A 12,633-nucleotide genomic window follows, 5' to 3' on the forward strand; every position below is an offset into this window, starting at 1 on the left:
TAATGAAAATGTACTGGAAAATGAGAGACTTGAGCATGACGTAGACAGTATAGAATAAGGGGTGGATATTGTCCTGGTTTTGGCAGGGATAGAGTTAATTTCCTTCCTAGTAGCTGGTACAGTGCTGTGTTTTGGATTTAGGGTGAGAACAAAGTTGATAACACACTGATGTTTTAGTTGTTGCTAGGTAATGCTTACACTAGCCAAGGACTTTTCAGCTTCCCACGCTCTACCAACTGAGAAGGCTGGAGGTGCACAAGAAGCTGTGAGGGGGCGCAGCCAGGACAGCTGACCCAAACTGGCCAAAGGGACATTCCATACCATGTGAGGTCATGCTCAGTACATAAACTGGGGGAAAGCTGGCCGGGGGGGCCGCTGCTCGGGACTGGCTGGGCATCGGTTGGTGGGTGGTGAGCAATTGTACTGTGCATCACTTGCTTTGTGTAGTATTATTTTATTTCAATTATTAAACTGTTTTTATCTCAACCCATGAGTTTTTCTCACCTGAGCTCTTCCAATTCTCTCCCCCATCCCACCGGGAGCGGGGAGTGAGCGAGCGGCTGCGTGGTGCTCAGTTGCCAACTGAGGTTAAACCACGACAGTGTGTTGGAATCAGGAGAGTGTTTTGAGAGTGACTCTGGTGGTCACTTCCCATTGTGTACTTCAGTTCGTTCTGGCACTGCCTCAAGCCTGCACACTGGATTCCTCATGGGTGAGATTGAATTGGAGGGCACAGTCAGCTGAGCCCTCACGGGCGTTTGGTCCACAGGACTGGGCAGAGCTAATCCAAAGCAAAACTCCCTGAAATGCATATGGGGTGGGCATGGCTCTTCCAGCACCCTTTTGCCTTGCAGATCTCCCTGTTGGGCTGCACTACTTAGTAATGTGAATGTAGGCAAATATGCAGTGTAACATTTCTTCTTAGTCTTTGTAAACATACAGCTGAGAGTCTCATTTATCTATGTTGCCTAAGTGCCTAGTGTGCTTCATACTTTGGATAAGATAAAATAAATTGCTGTAGTGAAACTATGTCCTAGAGAACAGCTGTGGAAGTTTATTGTTGCATTATTGATTTTGGTCACTTTTTTAGTAACAAATTGTCAAGATTAACAGGAGGCTTTTTTGTGTTTTCAACCTTTGTTTGCAAGTTCAAAAGTAGAATTGGTGAGTCCCTTCCCCAGGTTTGAAAATAACCTTTTCCCAATATTATGTGCTTCAGGCTGTATCCATCAGAGGGTAGATGTGATAAATGTGGACCGTAGCTGCTTCATGTGGAAAGTCTTGTGTGCCTCTCTAACTTTTTGGAACAATTTTAGACTAGAATTTGAACTATGGAAAGGTGATTAGAGGAGAATAATGCAAAAAAAGTAGTCCAGAAATAATAGTTTTTCTCTATGTGATTTTTAGCCGAGTTGGATGATTCAGGTGTTCCTAACTGCATCAGAAGTACTATTGCTTGGATGGATTAAAATCCTTTCTGCTATTTCTTCTTAATAAGCATACTTCCAAAAGGAGACATTACACAGGGGTAAGGGAGAGGAGGAGGCAAGGATATAAAGTATTGCAGTACTATTTCTTCTACCCAGTTAAATTTGGTGTTCCACCAAATCTTGCTCTAAGAACATCATATGTGTGAAATCTTGATTTGTGAAGATGTCAGCTAGAAATAGAAGGCAGCCCATGAGATGACACAGTTGTATTACCTCATGCCATTTTCTGAATGCTGGAGCGTGCAATAGGCAGCTGCACTTTAGAAATGGGGAGGAAGCAGAAAGCCTTGGCATTGTGGAGGTGAGAAAGGTAAGGCTTTTGACCCTCGGGAGGTGGGTTTGGTTACACACTGGTCTTCATGTCGCCAACTTTAATTTTATGTCATGGCTTATACCTTTCAGAGCTATTGTTTCAGAACCATAAGAGCTTCATACAAAATAGTGCCATTTTGGCTTTCATGTTTAAGGCTTCCTTTGCCTTTGACTAGAAGAATTTACTTAGCTCCTCAGCATGCATCCGGTTTGAAACGATCAGATATGCGTGAACGCAGAATGTGTATGCGTGTGGAACGGGCAGCAAGGTGAAGCACCTGACAAATCATCAATGCAGAAACATCAGTTTTAAAAATAGTTGGAGGAAGCCATCTTCTCACATAACTTCACAGATTTAACATGAGATGAAGGTGCAGTTTTATGGTTTTATTCAGGTTCCCCCAATGAAGTCCAAAAGGAGCAGCAATATCTATAGTTGGGCGAATGGATGTACTATAGTATCAGATAAGCTTTTCTTCAGGGTATTATATAAGTGCAGTCTGTCTATCCAGTAGCACCACCAACTCTGGTTAACTGTTCTGTATGCTTACTAGTGAAATCACATGCTATTGTATGTTGTATTCAATCAGCTCCAGAGTTATGTGCAGGACAGTAATGCTAGTCCTGTCTGATATTTGATTCAGTATCTAATACCAGGCACAAGTACCTAAACTTCCACTGGACTTCTTGCTTTTGTTGCCTTTTTTTTCCCCTGAAACTCCTATGCTTATGAACCTGATTTCAGCATTCTCTTTATAACAGCCGTCTTCTTACCTCTTTGTTCTTATTATATTGTCGTTGCTTTTCTCCGTTATACTCAAAAGAAAGCATTTTCCAAGCCAAGTCTTTCACTTTTTTTAATATTTCCCCCCCCCCCAGATCTCTTAATCTGATTCTCCTTCAGAACATCTGCTTTCTTTCCTCTGAAACATACCTTGTGTATAAATTAAATACAGCTTTATACTTACCTGTTTCTAACTGCAGGTATTTCTACAATTCCTACTGAAGTTATATAAATAATAATAATAATAATAATACCACCTCCTGTGGAAGCTCCCTCTGGCACTGTAAACTGGCTCATTTCTGTTGCAAGAAAGTGCTCTGGGTTGCTGATTATTTTTGTAACTGATGATTAATTGGAAAACAGATTTCTTGTATCGGAGGATGAATGATCTGGGTGCATTGGCCTTCCTTCTTAGACAGTTTTGCTTTTTAGCCAATTAAAACCTATTGAACAGCAAAGGTGTGCTGGGATTAATGTGGTTGGAGTTCTAAAATTGTTTTCACTGAGTCTTTGTTGGACAGTGGTTTTATTTTTATTTCATGGCAAAATTGAAAATATGGCATTTCTAAGTCATTTGTGGTTTGGAAAGGACTTTATCTTTAAATACTCAATTTTGTGTTTGTGTTTATCTTGGATTCTTAAATTAATGCTTTTTTTATTGCAAAGATACTAGTGGGGAGAAAAGCTTTACATTTACTGTACAGCTCTTAAATCCTGAACTGTGGAATTACTTGCATTTGCTGCTGAAAATAGAAGAAATGTATTTGTGCACAGAACATTTTTTTTTTTTAATCTAAATCCAAGAAAAAATGTTTTTGTATCTGGAGATAGAGGAAAATGTAGCTCTACTCCTGTATTCTGTTGGGTTTGGGGGAAGAAAAGTAGGGAAACAGAAGCTTTCAGCACTTTGGTAAAGGACAATGATCTCCTGCCCTTTCTGTTTATTTAGTCTTTTGAATATACAGAAGTCTAGAAACTGAACTGTCTAACTAGTTAGGTCAATCCTCAAGTGCATTTCAGTTGATCAGTCTACCTCAGTAGATTCTAGTTCAGGTTGTACACGGGCTTTTAGGTATTTGCTATTAACTGTTTGCTTTCATCTTGAAATGATGTGGAGAAGTATGGGTACTTCAAGACTTTCATCTTAATTGAAACAAGTAAAGTCATGTTGTTAAATGACAGTCATGCAGATAAAACTCCAGGGAACTATGCTGAAATCATCAAATTAATTTACTGCTCTTGCTTCCTTGTCAGAATTGTTCTGAAATTTGATTTTTTTTTTTTTTTTCTTTCTGGAAGCTTCATTCCTGAAGGCACATTTATGAAAATAGACAAGGGCTCATAAATTCTAACTTTAAATTTTTAAAAAATTAAAAACTTCACTTAGAATATTTTTTTTAAGTTAATAAGGTAAACTAGACTGGAGTATTGTGGTTTTTATATAAGCATCTGCAGGAAGAAACCCCAGGGTCTTTGTGCAGAATTGACAGGCATCAACAGGAGTGGGTAGTGTTTGAAGTGATGCATTCTTCACCTTCAGTTCTGAGAGCTCTGCTCTTAACCTAGAGGAGAGGGCTAGGTTGTTAATTGAACTCCTGCCTTTAGTTCTTGATGGTCTCCTTTTATTTCACATTTCTAAACAAAAAATGTAGTGCAATATTAAGTGTATTTAAATGTCTTTGCACCAAGAGAGAACGTGGACAAATGATTGGGTTTGATAAGCATTTTAAATAATGTATAAATAAGATGAAATGCTATAAATTATAGGGATATAACAAAAGGGAAGAGTGATGGCTTTCAGCTATGAGACAGACTGTCAGATTGATGAGAGTTCCTTTATCACGTTCTAGCTACACCAGTATTTGTGCAGTGTAAAAATACCATGTGTAAGTGTCAAGCATAGATGTACCAGATCAGAATCCTCGGGGTTTTCTCTATTGCGTATATATTTAATGATTTATTGGCAGATCATACAATTTTGTGTTGTCTCTAAGTGTTCAGTCCCTCCATAGATCTCTCTGATAAATGCTGAAACAAGTACCACGATTGGTAAAATTTAATTTTTGCAATCAAATAGAATACATACATTCTTGAAACATTTGGACAGTCAGCTGTTTCTGGGAACAGACTACACTTTGAGGTTAATGTCAACCTTTATTTTATTCACTTCTTTTTGTTTACTGGTTTTGATGCGTCTTGGCAAAGATTTATAGCAACTTTACTGAGTTTCTCTCTTGTTCTGGTTTCTCTAGAGGGTGGAATTTGAGATCACCTGTTACTTGCATGCTGCATTGTCGATGGTTTCATGTGGACTTTGTGCTAGCCTGCCACGTTTAACTTCACATTCGTTGTTCCCCTTTGGCACAAAATAATCCATTTATCTGCTTTGCCCCTGCTTCTGGCAAATGGAGGTTGAGTGGGTGGCTGGCTGTTAAAAGGTAGCATACTGTGTGTACAGGGGACTGTGCATAGGAAAGTTAGTATGATGAGTTAGTGTTAGGCTTTAATGGCATTGAAGAGTCACTGCTGCTTAGACTCTGACAAATAGAAATGAAGGAGATGAAATACAAAAATGCATTTGTATTGTTTGTTTAGTCAACATGGAGGTGTAGAGGATTTCCTTATGGATTAATTTTAGTGGACTACTTCCACGGTGCCAGTGCTTCGGGAAGTTACAAATCCCTTCATCCAGCTTGAGACTGAGGTCACTGCATCTTATTTAGTCTTGCTTTTATCAGTTGTGACTGTTTTGTTGGATTGGGGAGGGGTGGGGTTTTTTTCTGTAAGATTGATCACAAAATGTTCTTCTTAAACCGGTGTGTGCTTAAAACTATCTTCTGTGTTTCTGGGAACACTGTAATGTTATGTTTGGCTTCGTAATAGGCACAGAAAAAGTACGGCAAGCTCAGGACTGCAAGGACCTCCATGTTGTAAACCCTGATTGGCTGTGGAGCTGCCTGGAGCGCTGGGACAAGGTTGAGGAACAGCTCTTTCCCTTGAAGGATGACTACATCAAAACACATAGGTAAGTGGGAACTTGGGGGAGTAGGGGCTGTGACAATAGGTTATTCATACAATTATGCGAATTTGTTAATGCAGCTATAAAATCGGTTTCTGACAAATTCAGAATGATGTGCAATGCTTACAGATTTTATGAGAGAACCCTCCATTTTTGTCCATTTCTATGCTGCTTAAACTGAAGACTGTTAAGGGATCGGGAGGCAGTTCAGCAGCTAGCAGAATCAGTAGAAACCTGTGGTACCCATAGTTTCTCTAGCATTTCTCATTGTTAGCCATCTTCAGCTGGAGCAGTTGACCTTGACAGTTCATCCACGAACTAACACAGGGAATGCCACCAAGGCACAGGATCATTCATGCTGCCAAATGAATTAAAAAATGTACATACTCCCACAACATGAGAATTGATAAAGTATGGCATTTTTTTGAGTCTCGGTAGTGAGGAAGAAGAGAGAAACAGAAAAATACAGCAGAAAAATGTAAGAGGGGTTGGAAGGCATGAGGGTAGAAGCAAAAACTGGAAGAAAAGAAGTAGTGAGAGAACAGGAGGTTTTGGCATGATAAGAAAAAGTGTTGAAGGAGAAAGGCTTAAAAATAATCAGTGCACTAGGGTGACAGCAAATAGAAGGACAGCCAAAAACTTTATTAACACAGAGGAAGTCAGAGGGCTATTAAGAACAGTCCCCTTTATGAAAGTGCCATGGCTAAAATAACTCATGACAAGATACTGTAGAACCAGCTTCTGCTTCTTGACTTGTTATCTGTTTGGATAGACTCACATTAATAGCATCTTGCAAGCCTAATGGAGGACCTTCCCTTCTGTGTTTAGACAGGAAGGGGCATAGCATGTTGGGTTTTCTGTATTAAACTGATAGTGGTGTGATTGACTGGGTAGGCTAGAGATTTGCTTTCTGCTTAGAAGACGCTAGCCCTTTGAGGGCAGAATGTGCATGTGTAAAGTCCTCATACACTCTGAAGACACCAAAAGTAGAAACGTCTGGAAGTGAGATCACTTATCAAATGAGACTAGGTAGAGACCCAGGATCTCTAAAACTTAGGAAAGAGATATAGCCTACTTATGGCTTGACTAGAATACTTTGTTTTTAAAAAGTGCTATCAGATTTTTTTTTATCAAACTTTGGAATATTTGTATGGGATATTTAACTTGTCTCAGAAGCCTGACCCTGCCAAGTTCTCAGTAGAAATCTGGACAGTGACTTGTAAGCATCATTTTTTGATGTCTAGGTGAATGTTGGTCTTTCTACCTATCTTAATTTACTCTTCCATTTTATTGAAACAAGATGATAATTTTTCCTATTTCTGTGTTTCAAATACAATATACCTTAACTTCATACTTTCCCTCACTCCTTTCTCCTCCCCAGTCAGTCCTTCAGTCAGTAAGACATCTATCTTAATGCAAATACTTTTACTTTATTAACCCAACATGTGCAACTTCTTTGGAAAAGATTTTCTCCTTAACGAAGCTGCTTGAAATAGTGATTACTGGTCCAAAGCACTTATGAACTACGTGAGGGATGAACTCTGAGAAAATATTTGCATATAAAATGAGCTTAAGAATAGCAAAAAAGAATAAGTAAACTTGGAATTGGTTGACCTTAAGTACTGATGCTACAAGACTACTTCAGAAACATCCATGAAAGCATATGGTAAAAACTCCAGTTTCGTGGCACTTCTAATATTTGTTACAATATAGTTTAATTGTTTTTTCTATAGCATTGGTTTTGTGGTGCATAACATGCTGTTTTATTTGATTTTTTTTTTAATGATGCAATTTGTTTCCTTTTTTTTTTTTGTGGCACTTCATCATAATTGGATAGTATGCCATAAAGGTGATTTCTGCAGACTGATCTCTGAATGTTTCTGCTGACACTTCTAAAATTATGTTTTAAAATGCAGCAGGGTGATCATAGGCCGCTTAGTATTTTAACAAATGAATTTGGATGATTTGCAAATTAATACTGTGTGTTTATTTTCTCTCAGAGCCAAGTTGGAGACCAAATACTAAGATCTGATACAATAGCACGCTTTTCTCTTTGTTGCATATATGCAGATTATCATGCTACTCTAGTTGTGCAGTTGTTACTAACTGGAAGCAATTTCAGTAACTTTGTATGTTAAGACACTTTTTAAGGCACATTTAATAATTTTTTAATAATGTAAATATGCCGTTATCTGTGTCTTTGCATTTTTCTGTTTTAAATTCAGTGAGACTTTATTGGGGGTGGGGGAGAACAAATGTTTCTTCAGAAGTCTTCCAAACCATTTTTTTTTCCCCACTTTCTCCTTTAGAAGAAAAGAATGCTCATTTTGTACATTTTGGTTAGCCCATTTAAATTTCTAAAGCGATTTTTTTCTGAACTTCATCCAACAGAGAGAACAGCCCTGCCACATTTCCTGATACACACAGCACATTTCAGACAGCTCTGTTTCACCCAACACCCATCCATCCAAAGTCTCAACCTGGTCCTGAAGTTCGACTTTATGATCCTAACACTGGAAAGCTAATCAGGAAGGGCGCTCAGACCTCTGGCCAGTCAATGTACATCCAGTCTCCAGCTCCTCCCATCACCTTACCAGTCCACGGTGAACACTCGTCCTTCAGGTACCTAAAGCATAGCTAAGAGTCACTTCAGCTATATTTTCAGATGCTGTAGTAAATTTAACTCTTGTTATCTTTGCATTTGATCAAATTGTCATCTTTGCTTTAGTTACTTTGTTTGCTTTCTAAAAAGCCAAGGAAATGAGTGAAACTGAATAGTCAGCTGAAGTGAAATCAGGATGCTAGAATTCCAGATGCTTTTTGTGCCTCACCTAAGTGTGACTAGAAACCTCAAAGCAAATAAATGCAGCATGTAGTTTATGCACTCTAAAGAATGTTAGAATAACTCATCTCTGAAGCGAGGCAGCCTAATGTTTTTTAACAAGTCTTAGAATACTAGATTGTTTTTTGTCTATAAAATATATCTGATAGCCTTTGGCTTTTGTTTATAAAATTTTCCTCTTCACCTAATTCCTTCAGATGGGACATCAGCTTTGTGTTTTGTTTTGAGGAATATTAGAAGTGGTGGACGAGGGGTATAGCTAACTGAGTATTATTAAATAAGGCCATATGACTGAGTGCTAGTTAATAATTCTTAGATCACTAAATTAAGACACTAAAGCAGCAGGAGGAGGAGGTGGCCTGCTTTTTGAACTACAAAGGCTAGCATCTGGACTTCGCCAAAATTCGTTAAAAAAAAAAATTTGGTTAAGCTACAAAGACAACACTTGTCTCTTAAGGATGGATAAAATATCTAAAATTCATCCCTAAGTGTCTACATAAAAGATCTAACTTTCTGGAATGCTAACAAGTTTAGCAAGGCTTGTTGACTCCAGTGGTAAAGCATCATCCAGTTGAAGGCAAAGCTTTTCTCTTGTCTGTAAAATGTGATCAAAATTCCTTTGTACAATGTGATCAGAGTATAGCAGTTGTTACAAAGCAATTCAGTTTTCCAAGCAACTACGAAAATACAAAGCACAATTATAAATGCACACAGTTTTCTACCTTTCTTCTCCCTCCCCTGCCACTTTTGCAGTATATCACTTGTAAAGGTTTTGTATATTGGTGTAGCTTGTTATGTTTCCACTCTATCTTCCTGTTGCTAAATTATTTCAACCTATGTTTTTTTCAGTTGTCATCTTTTTATAGGCTTTTTCTTATTTCAGCTTCCTTGTTTCTGTCAACACAGGTTTTTTGAGTCTCTTGTTTGTGAAGACATCTTGTTTTCAGTTCCTTTTTAACTGTGTCTTTAAAGTCTGTATTTTACTTTACTATGACATGTTAAATGAACAGGAAAAGCTTTAAATGATCAAGACACAGCATGTATCCAGAGAGAAGCTGAAAAGCTTTTGGGTTTGTTTGTCAGTTATTATGGAAAGGAATTTGTCTAGAAATAGAGCTGGGAAGGTTGTATGTGTATATAATTGTCATGACACTTCTAAGATGCTTCAGTATGATGGTTTATGTTGCTATTAATGCATCGTTAAATGCTTTAAAAAGAATGGGTTTTGATGTTTGTTCTACCTTTGTCAACAACTTAATGAAGAGTTATGTCCACACCTAAGCCTATTTTTCTTTAATGCAGAGGTGTTTCTTCTCGTGAACATCTTATGGAAAAGGAGAGAAATATACTTCAGCTGTCCTCCTAGTTGAGTTTCTCAGAGCCCTAGACAGGTTTTGGGGGTGGATCAAGACTGTATCTCCTTTCCCTTATTTTATTTCACTTAAGCATTTTTTTGACTATCAGTGCTCAGGGTTAAGACACTTTAATCTAAGAAAGTGAATCCAATTACTCAGTGCTGCAACTCCACCCCATAACTAAGTAGCTGTAAAAAAAGAGATTAGCATAAGATATATGCTGGGAAATAGTATTTTCATCATCATTTCCTGTTGATTTGATTCTAGTGGTAAAATTAGTGACCTGTAAACACTGATTTCTTAATTGGGGCATGTCTATATTCCTCAGAGCAGTTCTGCTATCTTCAATTAAGATGGTGAGGAGTGTCTTGGTAAAGTCTAGGAGGAAAGCAGTGCAGTGATCAAACACCATTTTAAGTACTTTTAATGGATAGGAAGTACAGTGCAGGCAGAGCACGAAGGCTGTAAAGAAGTAACAAAAAGCCAAATAGGAACAGCTTTGCTGTGTCTTGACTAAGCAAGAGCTGAGGCAGAAGTACTGTATCATCGCTTTGCTTTGTCTTAATGCATACATCAATGATAGCTTTTTAAAAAAAGCTTCACATCCAATTTAAAAATTGATGCGATACTTGACTTCAGAGAAAATTACCTCAGTGCAGCAATTTCTTGGTAGAGGGCAATGTATTTTGTGTCCTGACAGACTTCATGTGCTCGTATGTTCACCTCCTACAGAAAAATGAGAGTATTTAACTACGCCATTGAATTTAAGCAGAGTTAGATAAAGCTGTTAACACTCACAACTGCTCCTGTTGTGGGTGGATGTGAAAGCTTCCAACAATCTTCTTTGATAGTTTCTAAAAACTTATCTGATTCTGAAGTTCAGACAGTGGGCAACAAAATTGCGCTGCTGCAAGAGGAAACCCTTGGGGAGATGGTAGTTGCATGTGGCCTAGCAATGGTACTCGGTCTCTTACTGTAAGAATAGACCTTTGAAGATAACCTCTTGCAAGGCTGGTTACTGAAAAGGGTTTCAAGTTATCTGAGTACCATTTCATAAGAACTGTTTCAGTTCTCACTTTTTTATTTTGGGTTCAACAGTTTTAGTTTCTTTCTGGGATTCAACTTGAAACATAATTTAAAATAGGATATGATTAGTTTAAATATCTACACACAATTTGTAGTGAAACTGTCACCAGTGAATTACAGATGGTTCAGTTAATTTGGCCAACGTTTCGTGCAACAGGCATAGATCTTGCCATTGTGCTCAGTGCTGTAAGACTTGAACACCTGCTTTTTGTCATGGCTGTTGCAGCCTGAGCAGAAGGGTGGCAAAGAGTTTGCAGCTGTACTGGAAGGGAAGGGAATGCAGTGCTGCTCAGTGGCTGCTGGCAGCTGGCAGGAGCTCTTCACTGTCTGAGAACAGGAAGGATTCTTCTTTAAAAACAACCTGCGTGTCAGAGCTTTGACACTCCATATGTATCTCAACAATTTGCATTTTCATATGGAAGCAGTATTCTACAAACATTATAGTGAACACTAAAGTTGTAACAGGTCATGATGTGTAACGTAGTATTGTCCAAAAAAAAAAAAAGCAAATGCTAATGGCATCTTGGACTACAATAAAGAAAAAATAATATTACAAGTTAAATTCTAGTGAATGCTAATAATACACTAACAGATGAAGCAAGGCTTAAAATGTGGATATAATTTACATGTGAGAAGTTAAAAGTGGCACTCGGGTTTTAAATAATGCTAAGATGCACCAAATGTTTGGTTTGAAAAGGTGTGTCAAGCAGATGTGGTGGCTGAAGCAGTTCTTTAAGATTCGTATAAATTAATTTCACTTAAAATTTTTGTTTCTTAATTTGCATGCTCATTGTTACAATTTTTCCTATCTAATGTTATCAGTCTTGTTATAACAGCAAAAATCCGAAGTACCAAATTGAAATCATCAATGGAATTTAGATATTTTTAACATTTTCATGATGATAATGCTATTTTAGCTTTTGCCCTGATGCTGTATCAATGAAAGTGTTAAGATGCTTATTACTTCCACAAATGTTGAACACACCCTGCATGCAGTGAGTTCTAGCGCACGTGCACGTCCTTGTGCATGTAACACTGGCAAGCGCCAGCCAACCTGTGCAGGGTTGAATATAGTGTTATTTTTGAAAAAGTACTGATGAATCTCATCTGATTAGAAATAAATGTAAATTCCTGCATTTGTATGTCTTTAAATTTTGATCAACATAACAAGCAGCTGAAAATGTAAAGCCTGAAAAATGTCTTTGATAAAATAAAAATATTTCTTACAAACCTTAAAGAAGTCTTTGTTTTATATTGCTTTTTGGAATGCTTTGAGGAAGAGTCCCGTTGTTTCTTATCTAGTAGCAGTGGGAAAATACTGGGGGAAAAAAATCTGACAGAAGCCTTTAGAAGCTATTAATACAGTTAATAGGTAATATTTAATACAGTTAATACAGGTAATATTTTTTTTATGATAATGTGGTCAAGGATGATCTCACATTTTATGCTTGGGGGGGTTGTTTGGTTTTGGTTTGTTTGGGTTTAGTTTTTTTTTTTCTCCAACAATGGTGGAGTCTTCAAGACTAACCTGAGACTTGTAGTATTTCTGCATATTATTGCTTCAGAGTAAAGAAGTTCATAGCTATGCCTAGTCCTGGATGCAGTATCTCCAGAATTAAACTGTCAATACAGTTTTTATTTAATGATGATGCAAAATAATTCCTGCCTTTGCCACCCATTGAGGTGAGGGTGATGTTCTCTAAAGTGTTCAAATATAAATAAGAATACAATGATACAGAAACTGC

At 37.7% G+C, this 12,633-nt stretch overlaps 1 protein-coding gene across 2 annotated transcripts in view; it reads left to right on the forward strand.

The window, feature by feature from the left end:
- Positions 1-12,633, forward strand: part of CTDP1 (CTD phosphatase subunit 1) — a 128,488-nt gene that overhangs the window by 44,948 nt on the left and 70,907 nt on the right. For both annotated transcript variants that reach the window (XM_076330659.1, XM_076330660.1), the window contains exons 9-10: positions 5,470-5,611; positions 7,997-8,227. In XM_076330659.1, coding sequence (XP_076186774.1) covers positions 5,470-5,611; positions 7,997-8,227 — 373 coding nt within the window. The remainder of the gene's footprint in view (positions 1-5,469; positions 5,612-7,996; positions 8,228-12,633) is intronic.

The sequence above is a fragment of the Aptenodytes patagonicus genome, chromosome 2, assembly GCF_965638725.1.
Source record: "Aptenodytes patagonicus chromosome 2, bAptPat1.pri.cur, whole genome shotgun sequence".
In the NCBI taxonomy this organism is placed as follows: domain Eukaryota; kingdom Metazoa; phylum Chordata; class Aves; order Sphenisciformes; family Spheniscidae; genus Aptenodytes; species Aptenodytes patagonicus.